At 44.8% G+C, this 20,680-nt stretch overlaps 2 protein-coding genes across 2 annotated transcripts in view; one reads left to right on the top strand and one right to left on the bottom strand.

Moving 5' to 3' along the window:
- Positions 1 to 20,680, top strand: part of dvl2 (dishevelled segment polarity protein 2) — a 76,358-nt gene that overhangs the window by 40,290 nt on the left and 15,388 nt on the right. The window contains exon 3 of the mRNA XM_054747776.2: positions 16,374 to 16,528. Coding sequence (XP_054603751.2) covers positions 16,374 to 16,528 — 155 coding nt within the window. The remainder of the gene's footprint in view (positions 1 to 16,373; positions 16,529 to 20,680) is intronic.
- On the bottom strand, positions 4,490 to 6,869 carry LOC139063761 (Friend virus susceptibility protein 1-like). The gene is made up of 2 exons (XM_070546556.1): positions 6,767 to 6,869; positions 4,490 to 6,717 (listed from the first exon to the last, which is right to left on the bottom strand). Exon 2 carries the CDS (start codon positions 6,271 to 6,273, stop codon positions 4,492 to 4,494), a length of 1,782 nt encoding a protein of 593 aa, XP_070402657.1. The 5' UTR covers positions 6,274 to 6,717; positions 6,767 to 6,869; the 3' UTR covers positions 4,490 to 4,491.

The following is a 20,680-nucleotide window of genomic DNA, read 5'->3' on the forward strand; positions in this document are numbered from 1 at the left end:
ATTACCTATGTGTGACAAATTATGCAATGCATCATAAGTTTCATTCCAAAGCTTTAGATTCCATTTAAATACACTTTTCCACACATCACTTCCTTCTAACTGACTAGATACAGTCGAAGGCATCCATCTTGCAGTCTTGGTGACAGCTTGTGCGGTGTATTCTCCAGTGTTGGACAGCATAGTTCGTGTTACCTCATTGTCTGCTGTGTTAGCCAGACCATACAAAGTTCCAGTTCCTCCTAGCACGGTGTCATACCATGCTCGCCTCCTCCTGTTGCAAGGCGGAATAGGAGGGAATTTCACAGTCCATCGCACATATTCGGCTACCCTTATTTGTCCCATTTGTTGACAAGTGTGAACCAGGGGAGCTACAGCTGTCTGCGTAGCTCTAGCTGTGTCGGGCAGCACCCAGAATATGTACAAATAGGCGTGTCCTCCTGTGATTACAGTTCCATTCCTGATCCAGAAATCGTGATCAACCTTCATACTCCAATTTGTGCCATTTTGTATGCAAGTACCATTCCCCTGATGGTATGCACAGATGCGCGCTGCAGAATTAAAGGTTACTGTTGATCCTTGAACCAACACCCCCGGGCTGATCACCCTTCCTCGGAATTTAAGACATCCTCTGCACCGGTACATCTTACCGGTAGATGTTAGGTTTCCCAAGTAGCAAGCGTCATTTGCTCTGCATGTGAATGTGCCTTGAGTGCGGTTGGACATACTGCTAACCAATTCCAGATGGCCCATGACCCCTTCTTCCAACACTTGTCCTTCCGTGAGCCCCCAACAGAAATGTGCCCTCAGTGCGATGACAGCGAGGACATGGAGGACGATGACCAAACATCCGACACCACCAGGTCCGCGGAGCCCATCCATCGCCTCGACAAGGGTTCAATCCTTTTGTAGGGGAAGGGGACCCAGTCAACCACCGTCACCCAGACACCCGCCTATGGGATACATACAAAACTGCAGATAGAATGACAAGCATTAATTTTCTCTCCTGTAACATTTGTTTATCGGAATATTAATCCATTTTTCCTCTCCGGGGAACAATACACTTACCACAGCATCTTTTCCCTGTGCAATAATCTCTCCAGCTCTGGGAGGACCATTGAGCTGCTCCACCCACACTTTTGCCCCCGCAGTAAAGTCTGATGATCCAAACCCAGTTTCACCCCTCTGAGTGATAGTGGTAGGTTTAGTAATCTCTTCAACTTTGGACATTACACACCGTTTGATTACTAACTGAGCTATCTTGTCTCCTTTTTCCAGTACCAACGGTTCTTTACCTGTATGCTGACACACCACACCTATTTCCCCTTGATAGTCTGAGTCTATTACCCCAGCTAAAATGGTTAGACCCCTCAAAGCTAAACCACTTCTTGGACACACATGAGCATAAGTTCCTGGTGGACATTGAATTCCCAATCCTGTTTTTACCACTGTCACTTTATTGGTTACTAAAGTGATGCTTTCCAAGATTTTAAGATCTAATCCCACAGAGCCCGCAGTTGCTCTAACAGGGAGTTCTGCCTCAGAAGTTAGTTTCCACATTCGTATAGGAGGGTCAGTAGAAGTTGTTTCCCTTCCTGCCCTGGCAACCATTAGCATCAGTGGAGTAACTCCATCCCCCACGGGTCTGTTATTTAACTGATGTACTGCCCTAGTCAGATTTTCTCTCCATTTGTCCAAAGAATTAGTAACCGATAGTTTCCTTAGTTTCTCTTTCAGTAACCCATTCATTCTCTCAATGAGTCCACTAGCTTTCGGGTGATATGCTACATGATAGATCCATTCTACCGCGTTGTTCTCTGCCCATTCTTTGATCTTATTTCCAGTGAAATGGGTACCATTATCAGTCTGAACCTGCAAAGGTAGTCCATAATAGGTCTCTATTAATGACAGACATTTCAATGTAGCCTCCTGATTGGCGTTATGACACGGATGCACCACCAGTACCCCTGACACCGTATCCACGGCTGTGCATGCATACTTACAGTTTTTACTTTTTGGCAATGGTCCAATGAAATCAATCTGCCAACACTGTCCCGCTTGTTTACCTCGATGTATCTGTCCCTGTATATGTCGAGGGATTCTCTTTTTCTGATGTTGACAAGGTTCACAATCTTCTATGGCAGTTTTAATATCATCAATGATGAGATCTATTCCTCTGTCCCTCGCCCATTTCAATGTTCCCTGCACACCCCAATGTCCAGCAGTAACGTGAGCCCATTTGGCTAATCCAGGACTTGATTGTCTTACAGCCTGAATTTTCACTATCTTATCTACAGTCTGATTATGCAGGGATTCAGGATCATTGTTATTAGTATGAGCATCCACATGTAATACTGACACAGGAATATTTTGGCATTTCTCCCAAATGTCCTTCCATAGGTCAGCTCCCCAAACCTCTTTTGAATGTATCTTCCATTGTGTAGCATGCCAAGTTGGCATCCAAGTTAACATTCCTTGGGCTACTGACCAGGAGTCAGTATAAATACTTACTCCCTGCACCCCAGCCGCCATTATTACCATGTGTACTGCTTTCAACTCCGCCCATTGACTACTCTTTCCTGTCCCTGTGAGTTCCATAACTTGTTGTGTACCAGGGTTAAATGCCCCAGTCTTCCATTTCCTGGTTCCTGCCACATATTGACAGGAACCATCAGTGAACCAGGCTCGCTCCTGCTGCTCTGGGGTGAGTTCGCTCCATCTTACCCCCAGTTTCACAGGAGAATCCTGGATTGGTTTTACCTCAAAAGGCACTTCATCCATTTCTGGAACGTCTGCCACTTGCTCGTGGAGCATTGATACTCCTTTTTCTCCTGGTTTCATTCTCTCAGAAACATACCACTTCCATTTTATGATGCTAGCCTCTTGAGCTACCCCTATGCGGTGAGTTGTAGGATTGCTCATGACCCAAGTTAGAATGGGTATATGTGTTCTCATCATTACTTCATGCCCCACAGTTTGGGCTTCTGTTTCCAACAAAGCCCAATAACATGCCAACAACTGTTTTTCAAATGGAGTATATCTCTGTCCTGCATCAGGCAATTTCCTAGACCAAAAACCCAAAGGTTTTCTGCACCTATCTTGTTTTTGCCACAAACTCCAGTTAGCATAATCATTTACTGCAGAAACCTGTAACTCCACTGGTCCTGACAACATCTTCCCCAAAGAAACAGCTTGTTGGATTGCCTCTTTAGCTAGTTCAAATGACTGTTGTTGATCAGGCCCCCATTCAAACTGCTCCTTCTTCCGAGTGCATCTGTACATAGGCTGCAAGATCTGTCCTAAATGAGGTATGTGGTGTCTCCAGAACCCGAACAACCCAATATACCGCTGAGCATCTGTCTTATTCTGTGGTATTGGGAACCGTGCTATTTTCTCTTTAGCTTTAGTTGTTATCTCTCTTTCCCCTCTATTCCAGATAATTCCCAAGAACTTCACTGACTGTGCAGATCCCTGCACTTTCGCTGGATTTATCTCCCATCCATGATTCTTCATATGTGTTATCAGAAGTGGGAGCAATTGCTCAACCTCTTCTTTAGTGTTTCCCTGAATCATGATGTCATCAATGTAGTGTGATAGCAATATGCCTGATGGGATCTTTAAAGTCGACAGATTTTCAGCCACTATCCTATGACAGATTGTGGGTGAATGCAAATACCCTTGTGGTAATCTGGTGAAGGTGTACTGTCTTCCTTCCCATGTAAAGGCAAACTGTTCCATCTTGTCCTCAGGGATAGGTATGGTAAAGAAAGCATTGGCCAAATCTATCACCGCATACCATGTACCAGAGTGATGCTGCACCCTTTCCACAATCGTGATAACATCCGGAACCGCAGACGTTAAAGGAGGAGTATGTTTATTCAGCGCTCTATAATCCACAGTCATTCTCCATGAACCATCTGATTTCTTCACTGGCCATAAGGGATTATTCCACCGTGTGGTGCATGTTTTCAAAACTCCTGCCTCCAGATATTCTTTAATAGTGTCCGTAATTTCTTTCTGACCCCCAGGCAACCGGTATTGTTTTTGTGATACCACCTGTGTTGCTTCAGGAATGGGAAAAGGTGTCATTTTGACCTTGCCTACCAAAATGGTGTGGATTCTGTTTATACCAAAACAAAATCGACCATGTTTCAGATGAAGAGTCATTCCGGCCAATATATCCATTCCAATAATCCATTCCCTTGCAGGAGCCACTACTACACTGTAATTTCTAATAGGTTGATTTCCTATTTTTAAGGGCAAAGTTACTCCCTTTCCTACTAACATCTGCCCCCCAAGTCCAGTCAAAGGTACAATGTTTCCCTTTATTTTATCAGGATTGCCATGAATTACCGAGGCCTCCGCCCCAGTGTCAACCAATGCCATTACTGTCTGTACTGATTTTTTCCAATAAATCTGTAATTCCACATGTGGTCTGATATCATTTATTGACCATCCTGAGGCACTGGCAACAACCCGAGCTTGACCTTCATCCTATTCATCATCATGTTCCCTTCGGTGCTGTTTTTCCTTTCTACGCTTCACTGCCGCCACCTGATAACACTCATCTGAACTCTCCTCCTCTGAAGATTCCTTGGGAGGGGCGGAAGGTTCAGCAGGCTTCGACGCCACCTCCCTGATCACATTCTGCAACATTCCAGCCAATTCTGACACAGACATCCTGTCGTCCTTTTCAGGACAATGTCTGAACTGACAACGGACCTTCAGTCCCATTTGGCTGCATTTCTCCATCAATGCATTAGTGGGCAATCCATCAATCTCCTCAAACGGCACTCCCGCTTGTCGCAGTGCCCTCCACAGATCTGTTCTAGAGGGGCCCATTGCCCCCCCTTTACGACCCCTTGAATGTGGATCAATCCTGGGTTTATTTTCAGTTCTAGCTCCCTCTCTCCTCGTCTCAGACCAATCACCCAGCGTGGTGAGTTCGCCAAGACGATCTTTTATCGCGGCAAAAGTCTGGTCTGCCGCGCCAAACAACAAGCTGGTCACCATGGGTTTATAATGTGGTGGGGCATGTCTGATGAGGTGATCTCTAGTTGCCTTAGAGATGTTACAGTCCACCACTCCAGCTCCCCCGTTTCGAGCCACTTGCTCTCTAATAGTGAGTCTGGTGAGCCGCTGAATGGCATCTCTCACTGTCTGCCATTGCCCTTTAATCTCAGACCAGTCCGCCGTGGTAGGATAGATTACATGACATGCCAGAGCATATGCATCCCCCACATTGAAATCTTCATCAGCTGGCAATGCCCAGACTGTAGCCCGGTATTCAGCATTTATCTGTGCATCAGTACTTAATCCTGAAAATCTCATGGCATCACCGGCATCTATGGCTATATCACACGCGCCATCCTCCATAAGGCGATTAAGCCAGGAGTCAGTTGGTTCGCCTGGGCGCTGTTTCAGCTTCCCATTCATGTGATTTAACTCATCTTGTGAATAATCCTCTAGCGTTGTTAGCAGCCTAGGGGCGGGTTGTGGCTGCTGTTGTAACATCCTTCTTATATTACCCGCCTCATCGAGTTCCGGCCGTCCCTGATCATCCACCATATCTACCAGTATTGGTGGAATAATTTGCTGTTCTCGCCGACGCCTAGTAATAGGTCTTTGTTCTGACATCTTTATCCCCTGTAATGATGGATACAAGGGCTGAGGTGGTGGGTCAGGTTTAATCACCCACTCCTCCTCCTCATCATCCCCCCAAAGATCCCCGTTCCATTTCTCCGGGTTCCAATCTTCACCAACATTCTTTACAAACGCCCGGATCTGAGCAGGACCTGTTCTACGAGGTCGCTTCTTTTCCTTCCTTTGCGCTCGAGACACAAAAGTCAGCGTTTTATCCAAAACATTCTGAGCATGCTTTAGCTCTTTCCCCATCACACACACTCTCTGCTCAAACTCTGAGCATGATTTTTCAACTTCTTCAGCATGGATTTTCTCCTGCGCCGCTCGCTCTCTACAACTGCTCAATTCTAACTCCTGTTTTTTCCATGCTTCTGCAAAAAGCCACATCATATCTCTCACTCCTGCCAGCGGCGCTTTTTCTTTAACTTCTATCCGCGTCAAACGGTCCAGCACCACAGCGGGGCTGACCACTCCATTTAACTCTCCCCACGGCCCAGGGCGTCCACCGCGCTGCCTTAACATATCACCAATGGTTCGGAACTCCTCCGTTTCCCAGCCGGGAATCGGCACGGGAATCGGCGTTCCCTCCCCAGAAGCACTCGGCTCCTTTTTGCTTCTCCAAAAACACTTCATTGTTGCTGGAATAGCTTGACTGATCCTGTTCGTGACGCCAAAAATGTTCTAAAATAAAATGTTTTATTTTATTTTAATTACCTTAAAAGACTCAAAGTCTCTTTTTACACTTTATATTTATTTAATCAGGATCGTTGTCAAGTCGACGCCAGAAACAATGAAACACAACTTGAATATCAGATGAACAACAAGGCTTTATTCAACCGGCATTCATACAAGTTATCAATCATGAACGAAACATTTCTCTTACCGTTGCTTATGGGTGGAGAGCTGAACACCCCAGTTAGAAAACGTAATCCATGATAGGTGAAGAACTGAACACATGTAATCCATGAACCTCGTCAGGTAGAATCCTTCAAGCAGCTCTAACCCCCCTGAGCCCTGCTCTGCTCCTTATACATTCCCTGATGTGCGTGCAAAGCTGCACACCTCTACCATGATTACCTTGATTACATCCTCATGATCACATTATGTTCGGCTCTACCATGATTACCCTTGATTACATCCTCATGATAAGTGTGATTGACAAACAGTAGTGATCAATAACTTATATAAAGCAATTATACAACAGATGACAAGTTCATTTTTATTACACCGGGGTTAGGCAGCAAGTGTCATGTAACACACTTGGTAGTCTAGTGGAAAGTGTGCTGGGCTAGCATGCAGTTTTGCGCAGGTTCACATCCTGGTCTCAATAGTAACTTGTTTCTTTTTTTTAATTAATTTATTTTTTTTAGCTACACTTGCCAGTATGAAGTTTTCAAACCGTTACTGGTAAACTGTTTAAAAAGTAAGGACTAATCAGTTTTTTTTTTTTTTTTTTTGCTTTCTTGATTTATTTAGCCAGTGTGAGTCCATGTGAGGTGTGTAGAGTAAATCAACAAAAATGCTTCTTGGAAATGACCAAATACAAAGATCGTTAGAGACACAAAACATTTTACAGAAAATAATCAGTAAAACTAAAATATAAAAACCTCAAATCTGCATCATTTGGCTAAATAAATTACTGTTGACACCACCGGGATTCAAAACCACGTCAGTACATGGCAAAACTGAGATGGTAAGCAGACGCATTTACCACTCGACTACCTTAGTCAATACAGCACATGACTGGCCCAAGACATTGTTGCAGGCACATTAAGACATTTAATTCTGTTTCTCTTTAATTAAAATAATGTTTGACACAGTGACTGAACTAGCATCGCTGAAGAACCACATAGATATATTATTTTATTGACTTGTCTATGTACTCGTTGTTCGTGTCATTTTTAATCTCAGAAGCTTTTTCATTTTTATTTTCTCACAGAGAAATTGTTATGAATGTGTCTGCAACCTGTCACTAGGGCTGCAACGATTCGTCGACGTTGTTGACAAATATCGACAATAGAAATAGTCGACAATGAATTTCATTGTCGACATTGTCGCCAGACGTGTTTTTTACGACCGAGTGAGGTATCTCGCTTCATTACAATCTCTGCCGAGAGTCGCACATGCGCAATAGCTTCTCTGCTGAGCGGTAACTAACAGAAATGGCAGCATCGCAACACCGCAGCTACGCGTACCAAAACATCTAAAGTTTGTGAGCATTCTAGCCTCGATTCGGCGAATAAAAAGATGACCTGCATTATTTGCAAATCAGTCCTTGCATATCACGGCAGCACCTCGGTGATGCATGAACACTTAAAGAGAAAGCACGTTGGACAGTTGAATGAAACGGAGTCTGACTCACCTCGGTAAGACTTGAATAACACGAAAGCCAAAACGTTTTGTTTTGGATGTACATTTTTTTAAACGTATTTTCGCTTTAAAAAAAGAGATTTAATGTTATGCCCGACTGTGCCTGACAAAAGCATTTTAATTTTATTGATGCATTTATGTCTATACTGACTGAGCACTGTGCCTAATTGGTGTTAGACAGGGCATTTTTATTTACTTTTAGTATGAGTTGGCCTATCAGCAGCAAAGTTCAATAAAATAAGCATTTTCCATTGAAGTACCCATCTTTCTTGTGTTTATTATCATTTTTCATATAATTAACCTAATTGGGCGATGGTGGCACTGGAGTTAAGTGCTTGCCCCGTAATCGGAAGGTTGCAGGTTCGAGCCCCGCTTAGTTTGTCGCTGTCGTTGTGTCTTTGGGCAAGACACTTAACCCCCCTTGCCTGCTGGTGGTGGTCCGAGGGACCGGTGGCACCAGTGCTCGGCAGCCTCGCCTCTGTCAGTGCGCCCCAGGGCAGCTGTGGCTACATTGTAGCTCATCTCCACCAGCGTGTGAATGTGTGTGTGAATGAATGAATGACTAATTGTGTTGTAAAGCGCCTTGGGGGGTCCCAGGACTCTAGAAGGCGCTATATCAAATACAGGCTATTTACCATTTAAAGCAATCTCATGCTAAATTTAAGAAATATTTAATAATTATCCGATTAGTCGACCGTTTCAACAGTCGGTGACTAGTCGACTATTAAAATAGTCGTTAGTTGCAGCCCTACCTGTCACTGAATACTAGTATTTCATGTTGATGACATAGATAGAGCTGGGTATCAATTCAAATTTCAAGAATTGGTTGGATTTGAATTCTCAAGAATTAGAATCGATTATCGCAATTCGATTTGATTCGATTCGATCCAATTTTTCAATTCAGGTCAGCGAACTCTTCTTTTTATGCTGTTACCTTAATTGCATGACTATGTAGTTTTGTAGTATATTAACACTATTAACATTCAACAACAAATTAATGAAATACTGGCATGATAAAATGGTTGTATGGCCCAGTCCTTCTCTCAGAATTATGCCTTTCACAAACATGCTGTCAGAGAGAATTAGCAAACAGATCCAGGACAGCCAACAGAGGAAGTAAGAAGTGTCAATAACTGCATCAATGGAAAAATACCACAATAAAGAATTTATCCAAAAGCTGTAGCTGCACACACACACACATTTATTTTTTGATATTTATATTGGCCTCTCTCGACTTTGCTTTTTAGCAATATTGGTCAGATTTTTTTGGACATCTTCAGGGTTGACCTTCCCTTGAGTGTAGTGATCATTTGCTCCAAGAAGAGGTCCTTGTCGGGCCCCCAGACTCTGGAACTCTCTCCCCCTGAGATCAGTGGACTCAGTGGTCTCCTTTAAAAAGCAGCTGAAAACTCACCTGTTCAAGCTGGCTTTGGAGTGACCTTCATCACTGCCCTTTCCTTATCCTGCTCTTTTTTCGGCCCTTCCCAGGATCCACTGATTTCCATCTCTCCTATTAATTTTCTATCTCCCTTTCTTTACATTTTTAATAAATTTTTTGTATTGATTTCTCGTTTTAAACATATTTTTAATCACATATAGAAATCTTTTTTTATGTTTTAATTTTTTGCTTTTGTGAAGCGCCTTGTGAGTTTAATCTTGAGAGACTATATAAAAGAATGTTTTCTTTCTTTCTTTTTTCTTTTTTTAAATTCATCTTGATTTTTTCTTTCATTCCTTCCTTTTCTTTTTCTTTCTTTCTGTCTTCCACAGATTGCTGGGATATGTGGACTATTCATTTGATTATTTGGCTTACTTTGACTTCCATACTTAACGCGTCTGCCATTTTTATGGCTTTGTTTTACTTTCCCGCTACAACTGTCATCATTAGCTGTGTCTTTACGATCCTTTCTACATCCACCATGTCCTGAACACGATGAGAAAGCTTTAGAGTCGACATGTGGAACGTTTACGCCGGGGACACACCGGCCGCGGAAGCGCCGCGAAGCGCCGAGAAGCGAATCGCTCACGAAATTCGGCCGCTGCTCGCCGCTCCTCAGTTCAGATCAGACGCGCCCCAGACGAGGCGCCCCTCGGCTCAGCTGTAGTTTTTCTTTTAAAACACTTGGTGTCCTCAAGTTCCTCTCTGCCTTTTCTCAGCTATTTTCCTCTACGTGTGTGCGCGCGCGCGTGCATGTGTGTGTGTGTGTGTGTGTGTGTGTGTGTGTGAACCTATGGTATGAGTTGTTTCTGCCAGTTGAATCTCTTGGAACCCGCTCCAATTCTGCAGCTGTATCCTAGCAGTTTCTTCCGAAATGGGTACGTAAATAACCATGTTTTTCGGGGGTCGTACAGCTCCTTGTGTTTCTCAACTTCCATAATTAATTTAAAGTCATCCATCTTAACTGCTTGCCTCAGACTTTCTGCCTCTCTGTCCTGTTTGCTCCGGTGAAAAGACACCCAAAACCACACCCCCCTTCACGTGGTCACACACGCACACAAGTTCGATGTGTGTGTGTGTGTGTTCGTGTGGTTTTTCTGCAGTGTCTGATTACGAACACATTTGACTATTGCGGAATTTTATTTTGAAATGCTTTATTTTGTTAACTTTACCGGCCTGCCTCTTATGTCTAGGTTTGACTTCCTGCCAGAATTGACGCGATTCACCCGCGGCTCGCGAAAAAAATAGAGCCGACGCCGAAATGATCGCTGCATGGCGCGGGCTAGGGCGCCGGCGCGAGGCGATTCGCGGCGCTTCGGCGGCCCATGTGGTCTATAGAATAGCTCAACAAGGGCGCCGAATGAAGGCGGCCCCATTTTCGCGGCGCTTCCGCGGCCGGTGTGTCCCCGGCGTTAAGCTCCTTTAGCTTTACTTTCTTTACATGAAGCACAGACTCTCTGTTGCTCCACGCAGCAGCATCACTCTGACTGGATAAGTGAATATCTTCATCAGAGACAATATTCTTTTGAATCAGGGTCAGTCATTATCAGACAAAGAGAGTCAGCAATGACCAGACCTGTCAGCAATTGTAAGTATTTTCCTATCATATTCACCCTACATGTGCTGCGTTCATCTCCCCCTCTCAGTTTTTTCACTCTTAAGAGTCAGGAACTATAAGTGTTGCTCAGACTACTGAAGATACACATCTCCACTATCGTCTGGTGTAAAGTTGTAACTTCATGAGAGATCTTATTTGCAGCTGTGGCTTGTTAAAGTCAACAACGACACTTGTTGCAATTTTGTGACTTTGATGCTTAATAGGGATGGGTACCTTTGACGTTTGAATCGATTCGGTACTAATTCCCGGTACCTAGGATTCGACACCGGTACTTAACGGTACCAATTTTCGATGCTTTTGAGTGTTTATTATTTTAATTCTCTTTTATAATTAAATATATATTTTTCTCAATATATAACAATATTTGATAAATATCACGATAAATAACATACAACTGTTTGTATTTTAACATCGTCCTTGTAGTTTTATAAGCTGATAATTAAACTGAAGCAAACATCTTTACTGTGAACTAAATTTACTGTGTATCTTCATTCCTTTTGCCGTACTTTTACATTTGATTTTTCCGACTGGGAAGTTAGAATTTCCGAGGAGAAAGCGAACGCACCATTAGCTGATAACAGTGGCAATGGAAGCTAACATACCAAGCTAACGTTATCTTAAACAGTTTAACTGCTGGAGCAGATTAAAACGATGATGTCTCACACTTAGATCGTTGTCACTGGTTTCATCTTCACCCGTCACATTTTGTAAAGTGAAGCCAAACTTTACAGCTCGTTCATGTTCTAGTCGGAATTTCGGAGTTCCGAGGAGAAAGCGAACGCACCATTAGGGAAACGGAAGCTAACATATCAAGCTAACCTTATCTTAAACATTTTATTTACCTACCGGAGCAGATTAAGATGAGGATGTCTCACTTAGATCGTTGTCGCTGGTTTCATCATCACCCAGTTACCCATCACATTTAGTGAAGTGGACCCAAGCTTTAGCGTGCGTTCTTTCTACCATGCTGCTCTGTTTACAACTGGCTCGCAGCGAGCGACGACATAACGCTCTTGCGCACGCGCAGCTGTCTTGGCAAGTTCTCGTTATGAAGGACGGTACCGAAACGAGGCACCGTTTGAAATGACGTGAATCGGTGCTCAGTCGGTACTATGGAATTCGGTCGGTGCCTTAAAAAGTACCGAATTCGGTACCCATCCCTAGTGCTTAAAGGGTTAAATCGATCTTTGGACGTATGAATCGATCCTCGTGATTATGAGAATCGATTCAGAATCAGAGAATGGATTTTTTTCCCCAACACAGTCCTAGACATAGAAGAAGTCTAATGTTTGTCGATTTGGGAAGGCGGGTGTTCGCTCTAACACGGTCGGGTTAAGTGGGCTTTTCCTTTATTTTTTTATTACACTCCCTTCTTTGAAAGAGTTTATTTTTGTATTTCAGAACATTTCTCGTAGCAAGGTCATAAATATCACATGAAGGTTGTTTGACAGATTTATGACCTACAAAAATAAACACACTGAAGGTACAAGGAAACGGGCCCTACTTCAGATCCTTTGTCAGGTCAAGATTGAGTTACTTTTTAGAGCTTTTAGCCACATTTGTCAATTAAGCTCTTTGTAAGAAATCAATCAATCAACTTTTATTTATATAGCACTTTATCCTACAATACATGCAACTCAAAGTGCTTAACAAATTAAAAAGGCCCCGCATACCCACATTCCCTCCCATCCCCAGAATTTTTAAAACAGTCTGACAATAAAAACCCCGTCACAACACTCATCGTCCGGCGCACACACACACACACCTACACACACACACACACCTACACACACACACACACACACACACACACACACACACACACACACACACACACACACACACACACACACACACACACACACACACATGCCCCCTTCCCTATGGTAAAAAACACGATTGACTGAGATCAGATGAGCCAGACCAGCTAAGATAAGGATAAGGAAACACCATCAGGGGAGCCATCCGCCCCGGCAGCAGCAGATCCACAGCAGCGGCCAAGGCACTGACACAGGTACCATCCAGAGTTGAATGGGAAGCTTGAGCTTCCTAGATTATGTGAAATATGTGAAAGCAGTTTATCCTTGGCTTTTGTGTCTGTGTTCACTCTTTTATTACTATACATTATGTTTTTATGTTGTATTATTTATTCCAGGTTTTAGACTGTCAGATTGATTCTTGACAATAATAAACCGTAATGAGCGTTTGTCAGCTGTTTCATACTCGTTAAAATGCGTTCACATGATATAGAGTACTTTAGAGACCTTTCATCCTGGTGAGGGCTGGCGGTTCTGAGCCAGGTCCGACCCAGAAACCAGCTTCCCTAGCCCGCTAGGAATTATTAAAAGCTGCTCATCCTCTTCTGGAGCTCAGCGTGGACCTCCCTGAGCTGGTTCTGGCGCTGATCTGGGATCAAGGAGCCCTCGGGTATTTTTAAAAGCCTCCCATGGATGATTTGAGGCATGTTGAAATCCCATCACATCACCAGTCTGAAGTGTGCACCACAAACTACCGTTTATTTTTTTTTCAGCTGCACAAAACGCACCAGGAAATAAAATAGTGCCATTCCTTCTCTTATTTGGAAACCCGTGGACTCGATGTCTGGGCCTGCTGGAGTTTGTACCACTAACACAGTAGTTTACCATTTTTAAGAGAAATGAACAACTCGCCACACTGAGCTTCAGGCAGGACTATCTTATATCTCCCCGTCGTTACACAAGAGGTTAAGATTTAAAAAACAAAACGTTTTTAGAAGCTTTGCTGAAAAAGGCACTTTTTACTTGGAAAAGAGGCCGTTATGTATTGCAGGGGTGGCGTTAGGCCCGGCTACTTGGGCTCAAGCCCCGAATCTTTAATGAAAAGCCCCGGATCTCAAACGTGGAAGTAACATGCAGTACCAAAGTCCAACAGAGAGGGAGCAGCTGGCAGTAGTTTGTATACAGCCTGCCTGAGCCTCCACCACTGAAGAAGAAGCCCTTCAGCAGCTGGTTTCTTCTGCAGTGCCCGGTTTCTTCTGCTGTCTCTGCCTGAAACGCATGAGTGAAGATGGACATAAGGACGTTTTTTAGACCAAAAGTATGGCGACAGAACCCCAGCTTTGATGAGACTGGTGCTGACTCAGGTTTGTGAGTCTTATTTGAAAATATTTGTTGTGCTGCTGGTTTGCCTAAAGTTAGCTTATCAGGTCAAGCTGATGGAGAAAGAAAGGGAATATTTACTATCATCTCACACTAAACACTAACAGGAACAATACTCTGCCTGAATATGCTTAATATGTAGCTTCAGATTAAAAATTATGTGGTACAAGACACATATGTATGATGTTGACTAGTGCGTGTCACGTGTGTGCGCGAGCGCGCGTGTGTTAAGCCCCGGAACTTCTTCAGTCTTTAATCCACCCCTGATGTTAAAAAAAAAAAAAAAACACAATAAGCATTTCAAATAGTAGTTTTTTGGACAGCAATGTATATTTACCTGCAATTTCCTCTTTAAACAGTGACTTAGACATTAATTAGAATTTCGTAGCATTTGCTGTGTCTGCAGTCATGGTTGTGTCCTTGATTAGCAAGAGTCCTAGCTTTCTTATAAATAAAAAATGTATACGTATGTCAAATAAATAAAGAGAAAGAAAGAAAACATCTTTTATTTAGCGCCTCTCAAGATAAAATCACGAGGCGCTTCACAAACAAAAAAAAGTTAATGTATAAAAAAAAATTCTAATAATATTTAAAAATACATTTAAAATGAGAAAAAATATCTAATTTGTGATTAATAATAATAATAATAATGCATTGAACTTATATAACGCTTTTCTAGACACCCAAAGACGCTTTCACACACACTCACATTCACACACTTCTAGTGATGGTAAGCTACTTGTAGCCACAGCCGCCCTGGGGAGGTCTGATAGAGGCGAGGCTGCCATTTGGCGCCGTCGGCCCCTCTGACCACCACTAACACAGGCAAGTTGGGTGAAGTGTCTTGCCCAAGGACACAACAGCAGGATACTCCTGGCGGGAGCTGGAATCGAGCCCATGACCCTCCGATCATGAGGCAACCCGCTCTACCACCTGAGCTACTGCAAAAAGATGGTGAATTGTCCTGGAAGTCTGAAGTCCCATCCACCAGACTAATCCATAGACAAATAAATCTAGTCTTATTGACCGATCAGTGAAGGGCTCGGACTATCGTTGATGGTCGATAAATTCATCCAGTTGCCCCATCTCATTCACATTTAATTTTGAACTGGTGTCTATCTTTCCTAGTATGAGTTGTTAGACCTGCTAAAAGGTCAAAAGTTCACATGTGGACCGTGCGATCACGTAGTCAGAAACCGGTTGATTCCACTTGAGTCTCCTGACGATGTAATCCAGCAAATGCACTCCGCTGTGATTATTTGGACAAATGTGGAACCAAAGAGCTTCCAGTTTAAATCTTAAAGAATGCAGATGTTTCTCATCAGACTTCAGCTGAGTTTGCTAGCAGCTACAGTACCGCTAGCTGCCTGGCCAGTTTTCATACTTTCCATTTCCCTACAGCTGTTGCACTCCACCCTGCAGGTTACGTTTAAGCGGAGACAAAACTCTGGGACTTGGCCTGGACAAGCAGGTTTGAGGCATCTTTTAAGTGCATAAGAATGGTGGGGAAAGTGATCTTAAAGGAGAGGGAGGAACAAAGCTCAGAGGAGCTGATATGTGATCTGTACGCCTAGACTGATGGGAGAGATCCCACAAGACGAGTGTTTCACAGGCTGCAGTGAAGGAGAAGTTAGAAAACATCTGTCTGGGAAGTGATTCATAGCTTCAAATCCCAGCTTAAAGCCAGATAAGTAGTTTGTCATATATAAAAATGTATATGTGAGCGTTTTCTAGTGAAATGATGTGGAAACACTTGGATCTTAACATGTCTTGTTTTAAAATTCTCTGTTTTTTGCCCTCGTTTCCCTCTCTCACTCCCTTCCTGACTGTTGTCATGGTTCTTGTAATTTAATGCTGTGTGGCATTCGTCCTGTGTGTGTGTTTGTATGTGTGTGTGTGTCCAGTTTTTTTGTATAATGAAGAGAGACAGGTTAAGTGTAGGATAGCGTTTCAGTTTGCCCTTGAGACGTCGTTCGTTTGGAAAGAGTCGACCGTTTGTGTGTCAGAGTAAATGACGCGTTATCGTTTTCCTCTTCATTCATTCCTCCTTTTTTCTCCACCTTTCGTCTCTTTTCTCACTTATTTTCTGTTGGATTTTCTCCCCTACACACATGAATGCCTTTTCAACTCGTGTCCCACGCCAACACATTTCTTTCTTTTGTTTTATTAGTTGGTATCTTCAGAGACTCCAGCTGCAGAGCCTCCAGTTGCAGTGGTGCCCCCCGTGGAAACGACGACCCAGCCATCACCACCTCCACCACCCCTTCCACCCCCTCCTGCAGAGAGAACTGGAGGCATTGGGGACTCCAGACCTCCCTCCTTCCAGTAAGTGAAGCACACATGTGAAACATCTTCTCTGTTTAAATATGAAATGCCCAGACCTGCTGGTTGTTCACCTGTTGTTTTGTAGCTTTAGCATAGAAATGCTCTTTTCTGGGATATCTCACTCTCTCGGTGTCAAGTTCCTTCTAGAAAACTGTAGCTCATTTGTAACACATCAGCTGGAGCCGCCCTGTTCCTTACAGGTTTCCTAGTTTAATGAGCTCACAAATGTTCTCACAACTTAAAAATAAAAATGCCCTACTGCTTCAACCAAATTATTGTAAAAGAGGAAGCTTGCGTTTACTTAAAATACTGATAAATAAATTTTCCCAGCCACCCTGATACAGTTTTTAAGCAGGGAGAGTTGGTTTTTGCTTCTTTTTCTTTCACATTAAAGTCAAAATGAGAACAAACGTTAAATAGTGTTGTTAACAGGTGTTACAACCCATCCTAAGGATGCTGGGCTTGATGGTGAAAAGATGGGAAAGTAACCAGCCTTAAAACCTGATGTGCAGGTGGAAATTTTTTAAAATAAAATAAAATCACAACAAAACAATCATCCCAAAAGCCAGGGAATCTAACAAAACCAAACTAACTCAACTTTTGGGGAATGGTCAACAAAAGATAAATCTAACTGAAGATGAATAAAACTACCTTCGCTTATCTTTAATGTAGTTTCAACCAGCAAGTTACAACGCAATGAGCTACTGCTGCTAGACTAAATTAGCTTCAAAACCAGACAGTTTAACGTTGGTTACGTATTGTAACCCCAGATTCTATGAGTCTAGTCACAGCCCTTAAGCGAGCTGCTATTGGAAGGATGATCTCCGCATCAGCCTATCATGAAGAGCTTCAATGTACGCCCACTAATAGTGGGCCCCCTTGTGGGTATCTAAGTGGAGCAACTCCACTGTTCGCCTCCGATGGCTCTTAGTCCTAACAGAACCAGTGGGGCCAGTGGCTTAAGGGCTGCGGCTAGACTCATAGAATCTGGGGTTACAATACGTAACCCAGGGTATCCGCGGGTCCTTAAAAAGTCTTAAATTTGCTTTTCTAAATTTAAGGCCTTAAAAATCCTTAAAAATGACAAATAATCCTTAAATACAGTTTCCAAAGGTCTTAAATTACCAAAGACCCAATGAACAAGAATTTCTTCACTTCTTTGTGTATGATGTTGGCGTAAGCGGAACCGTACACATTCAGTTGGTTGTGAAAGAGGGCTATTTTTAGATGAGCACATTAGCTGGTTAAGCTAGTGGGAGCTTGTGCCATGGGGAAGTGCAAGTTTAATGGTAACTGGGTGGGTAATCTCACGTTTGCAACGTGGTTAGCACCGGTTCCAGGCAATAGCTGGAAATTATAGCTTAAATTTCATTTAAAAAATAGCTTAAATTTGGTCAAAGTGGCCTTAAAAAAGGTCTTAAAAAGTCTTAAATTTGGCTCCCTTAACCCTGCAGATACCCTGGTAACCAACGTTCTATTTCGTCTAGTCTTAGCCCTTAAGCGAGCTGCTATTAGAATAATGCGCAGCTGGATGGGTTTACGCCACACTGGTTAGCTCAACCAATGAACACACCCAACACGCCTTTTTTAGGGAGGGGCGCTTAGCCTCAGCCCAGGCTCGAAGGCTGAGGCAGCCAAAAATAAGAGTGAAGCCCCCACTAAAAAATAACATCCATAAAAGGATGAAAATCATTCAAGCAGGGCTGATGGGATGCCATAAAGCGTTCATTCAGCCTGCTGCAGTCCAAGCACTGAACGAGTGACAGAACCTGAAGACACATCTCGTAAATAATAACGAGTAAAGGAACAGGGTGATGCCTATGAAGCAGCCTGACAAATATCTTCCATTGACACACCACTGAGGAGCGCCATAGAAGAGGAAATCCCTCTTGCTGAATGAGCCCTGAGTGTCTCAGGAGGATCCCGCCCTGATGATGTGTAAGCGAGTGAAATGGCGTCACATAACCAGTGCGAAAAACGCTGGGTCGACAGCGCCTGCCCAAGGGAAGACTCCCTGTACTGCACAAACAGGCTTTGTGAGCGGCAAATCCCCGAAGTGCGTGACACATATCGTGCGAGCGCGCGCACCAGGCAGAGAAGATGGGAAGCCGCCTCCTCATCAGAATTATGGGGAGGAGGAAAAAGTCCAGCCAATGAAATTGACCTGGATTTGAAGGAAGCCGTAATGTTTTTGGGCACAAAGGCTGGGTTGGGACATAAAACAGCAGACCCGCCATCCTCCCGGATCCTGAGGCATGCGGGAGCCACTGAGAGGGCGGTCAGGTCGCTCACTCTCTTGACTGATGCAAGAGCCAGCAGCAAGGCCGTTTTGAGTGACAGGAACTTGAGTGAGACCTGGTCCTAGGGCTCAAATGGGGCTTTAGATAAGCCGTGTAGAACCACCGTGAGGTCCCACTGGGAAAACAGCGGCCGGGACACAGGTCTGTTCCTCCTGACGCCTTTTAGAAAGCGTTTTGTGAGGGGATGACTGAAAACAGATCTATCTCCAAAGCCCTGATGACAGGATGAGATAGCTGCAGCATATGTCTTAATAGTGCTGAATGCGAGGCCTCTGTCCATTAGTATCTGTAGAAACGATAGGACATCCGCCAGCTGGCAGGAGAGCGCTTGAACATTCCGTTCTGTGCACCAGTTCTGGAAAGCTGCCCATTTAGCAGAGTAAGTTGCCACGGTAGAGGGCGCTCTTGCACTCTGAATCGTGGCCACCACATCATGCGGCAGCCCAGCAGCCTCTAAGCGTGACCGCTCAGCGGCCAGACCCAAAGCCTCTGGCCTATTTCGGGAGGATGTCTGATTATTCCATCCGCCTGGAGAAGGGCATCCTCCCTCCATGGCAGCCTCCATGGGGAGCCGGACACTAACGCTTGTAGGTCCAGAAACCATGACGCGGACAGGCGTCTGGGAGCCACCAGAATCACCGAAAGCTATTCTGACCGAACTCGGTCCAGGAGCCGGGGAATCAGAGGGACTGGTGGAAACGCATAGAGGAGCGTTCGAGGCCAGGGCTGGTGTGAGAAGGCGTCCGCCCCGAGTGGGGGTCGGTCCCGGGGGCTCAGGGAAAACCACAGGCGACACTGAGCGTTTTCTCGAGCCGCGAACAGATCCACAGAAGGTACCCCGAACCTGATCCAGATCAGCGACACCAGCGCAGGATGCAGACGCCAGTCGGAGCCGCGGGGTCCCCCTCTCGACAGGATTTCCGCTGCTACATTCAGGACCCCCGGGATGTAGGTGGCCTTGATGGACAGCAGGTGGACATGTGCCCAACACAGTAAATCTGTGGCTACACGCAACAGAGGGAGAGACCGAACTCCCCCTTGGCGATTTATGTAGGCTGCCGCCACCCGATTGTCCATGTGAACTTAGACATGGCGGCCCTCGAGAAGGGCAGCGAAGTGTCTGACCACCTTCCTCACTGTCATCAGCTCCAACACATTTATGTGTCCGTGCGTGTGGGAGGGTCAGCGATCTGCCACCGTATGGGACAAGCACGTGCCCCCCCCACCCCAAAAGCGACGCATCCGTAAACACAGCCAGGTGTGACGCAGGGCGTCCGATGGGAACTCCGTGTGAAAGGGTGCAGGGGTTCCCCCAGTGAGCGAGGCCCCCGCCCACTGAGGGGGGAACCCTCAACATATGTGCCTTCTGACGTATTGGGTGCACCCGGAGGCAGATAAACCAACGTTGCAGGCGCCTCGTGTGCAGTAACCCTAGCGGCACCACAGCGTGGGCTGCAGCCATCATGCCCAGAAGTTTCATGATTAACAGGGCCCTCACGATCCTGCGGGGTTGCACGCGGGAGATCACCGCAATGAGATCTGCCGCTCTCACCGGTGACAAACGTGCTCTCATCAGGGAGGCATTCAGCTCCACCCCGGGAAACACAATCGACTGGGACGGAAGGATGGAGCTCTTCTCCCAGTTTATAGAAAACCCCAGGGTTGACAGATGCTCCATTAACTTCCTGGTCTGTTCCGACGCCTCGTCCTCGGACCGAGCGCACAGGAGCAGGTCGTCCAGGTAGAATAAAACTCTCATTCCCGCCGCGCGCAGTGGCTGCAGCGCGGTCTCCAGACATTTGGAGAAAGTGCGCGGGGCTAGCGAGTAGCCGAAAGGGAGGCGATTGAATTG

Source organism: Nothobranchius furzeri, chromosome 2 (assembly GCF_043380555.1).
Source record: "Nothobranchius furzeri strain GRZ-AD chromosome 2, NfurGRZ-RIMD1, whole genome shotgun sequence".
Lineage (NCBI taxonomy): Eukaryota > Metazoa > Chordata > Actinopteri > Cyprinodontiformes > Nothobranchiidae > Nothobranchius > Nothobranchius furzeri.

Coding starts and splice junctions, on each gene's coding strand:
- LOC139063761 (XM_070546556.1), bottom strand. CDS start 6,273: ATGAAGTGTTTTTGGAGAAGCAAAAAGGAGCCGAGTGCTTCTGGGGAG.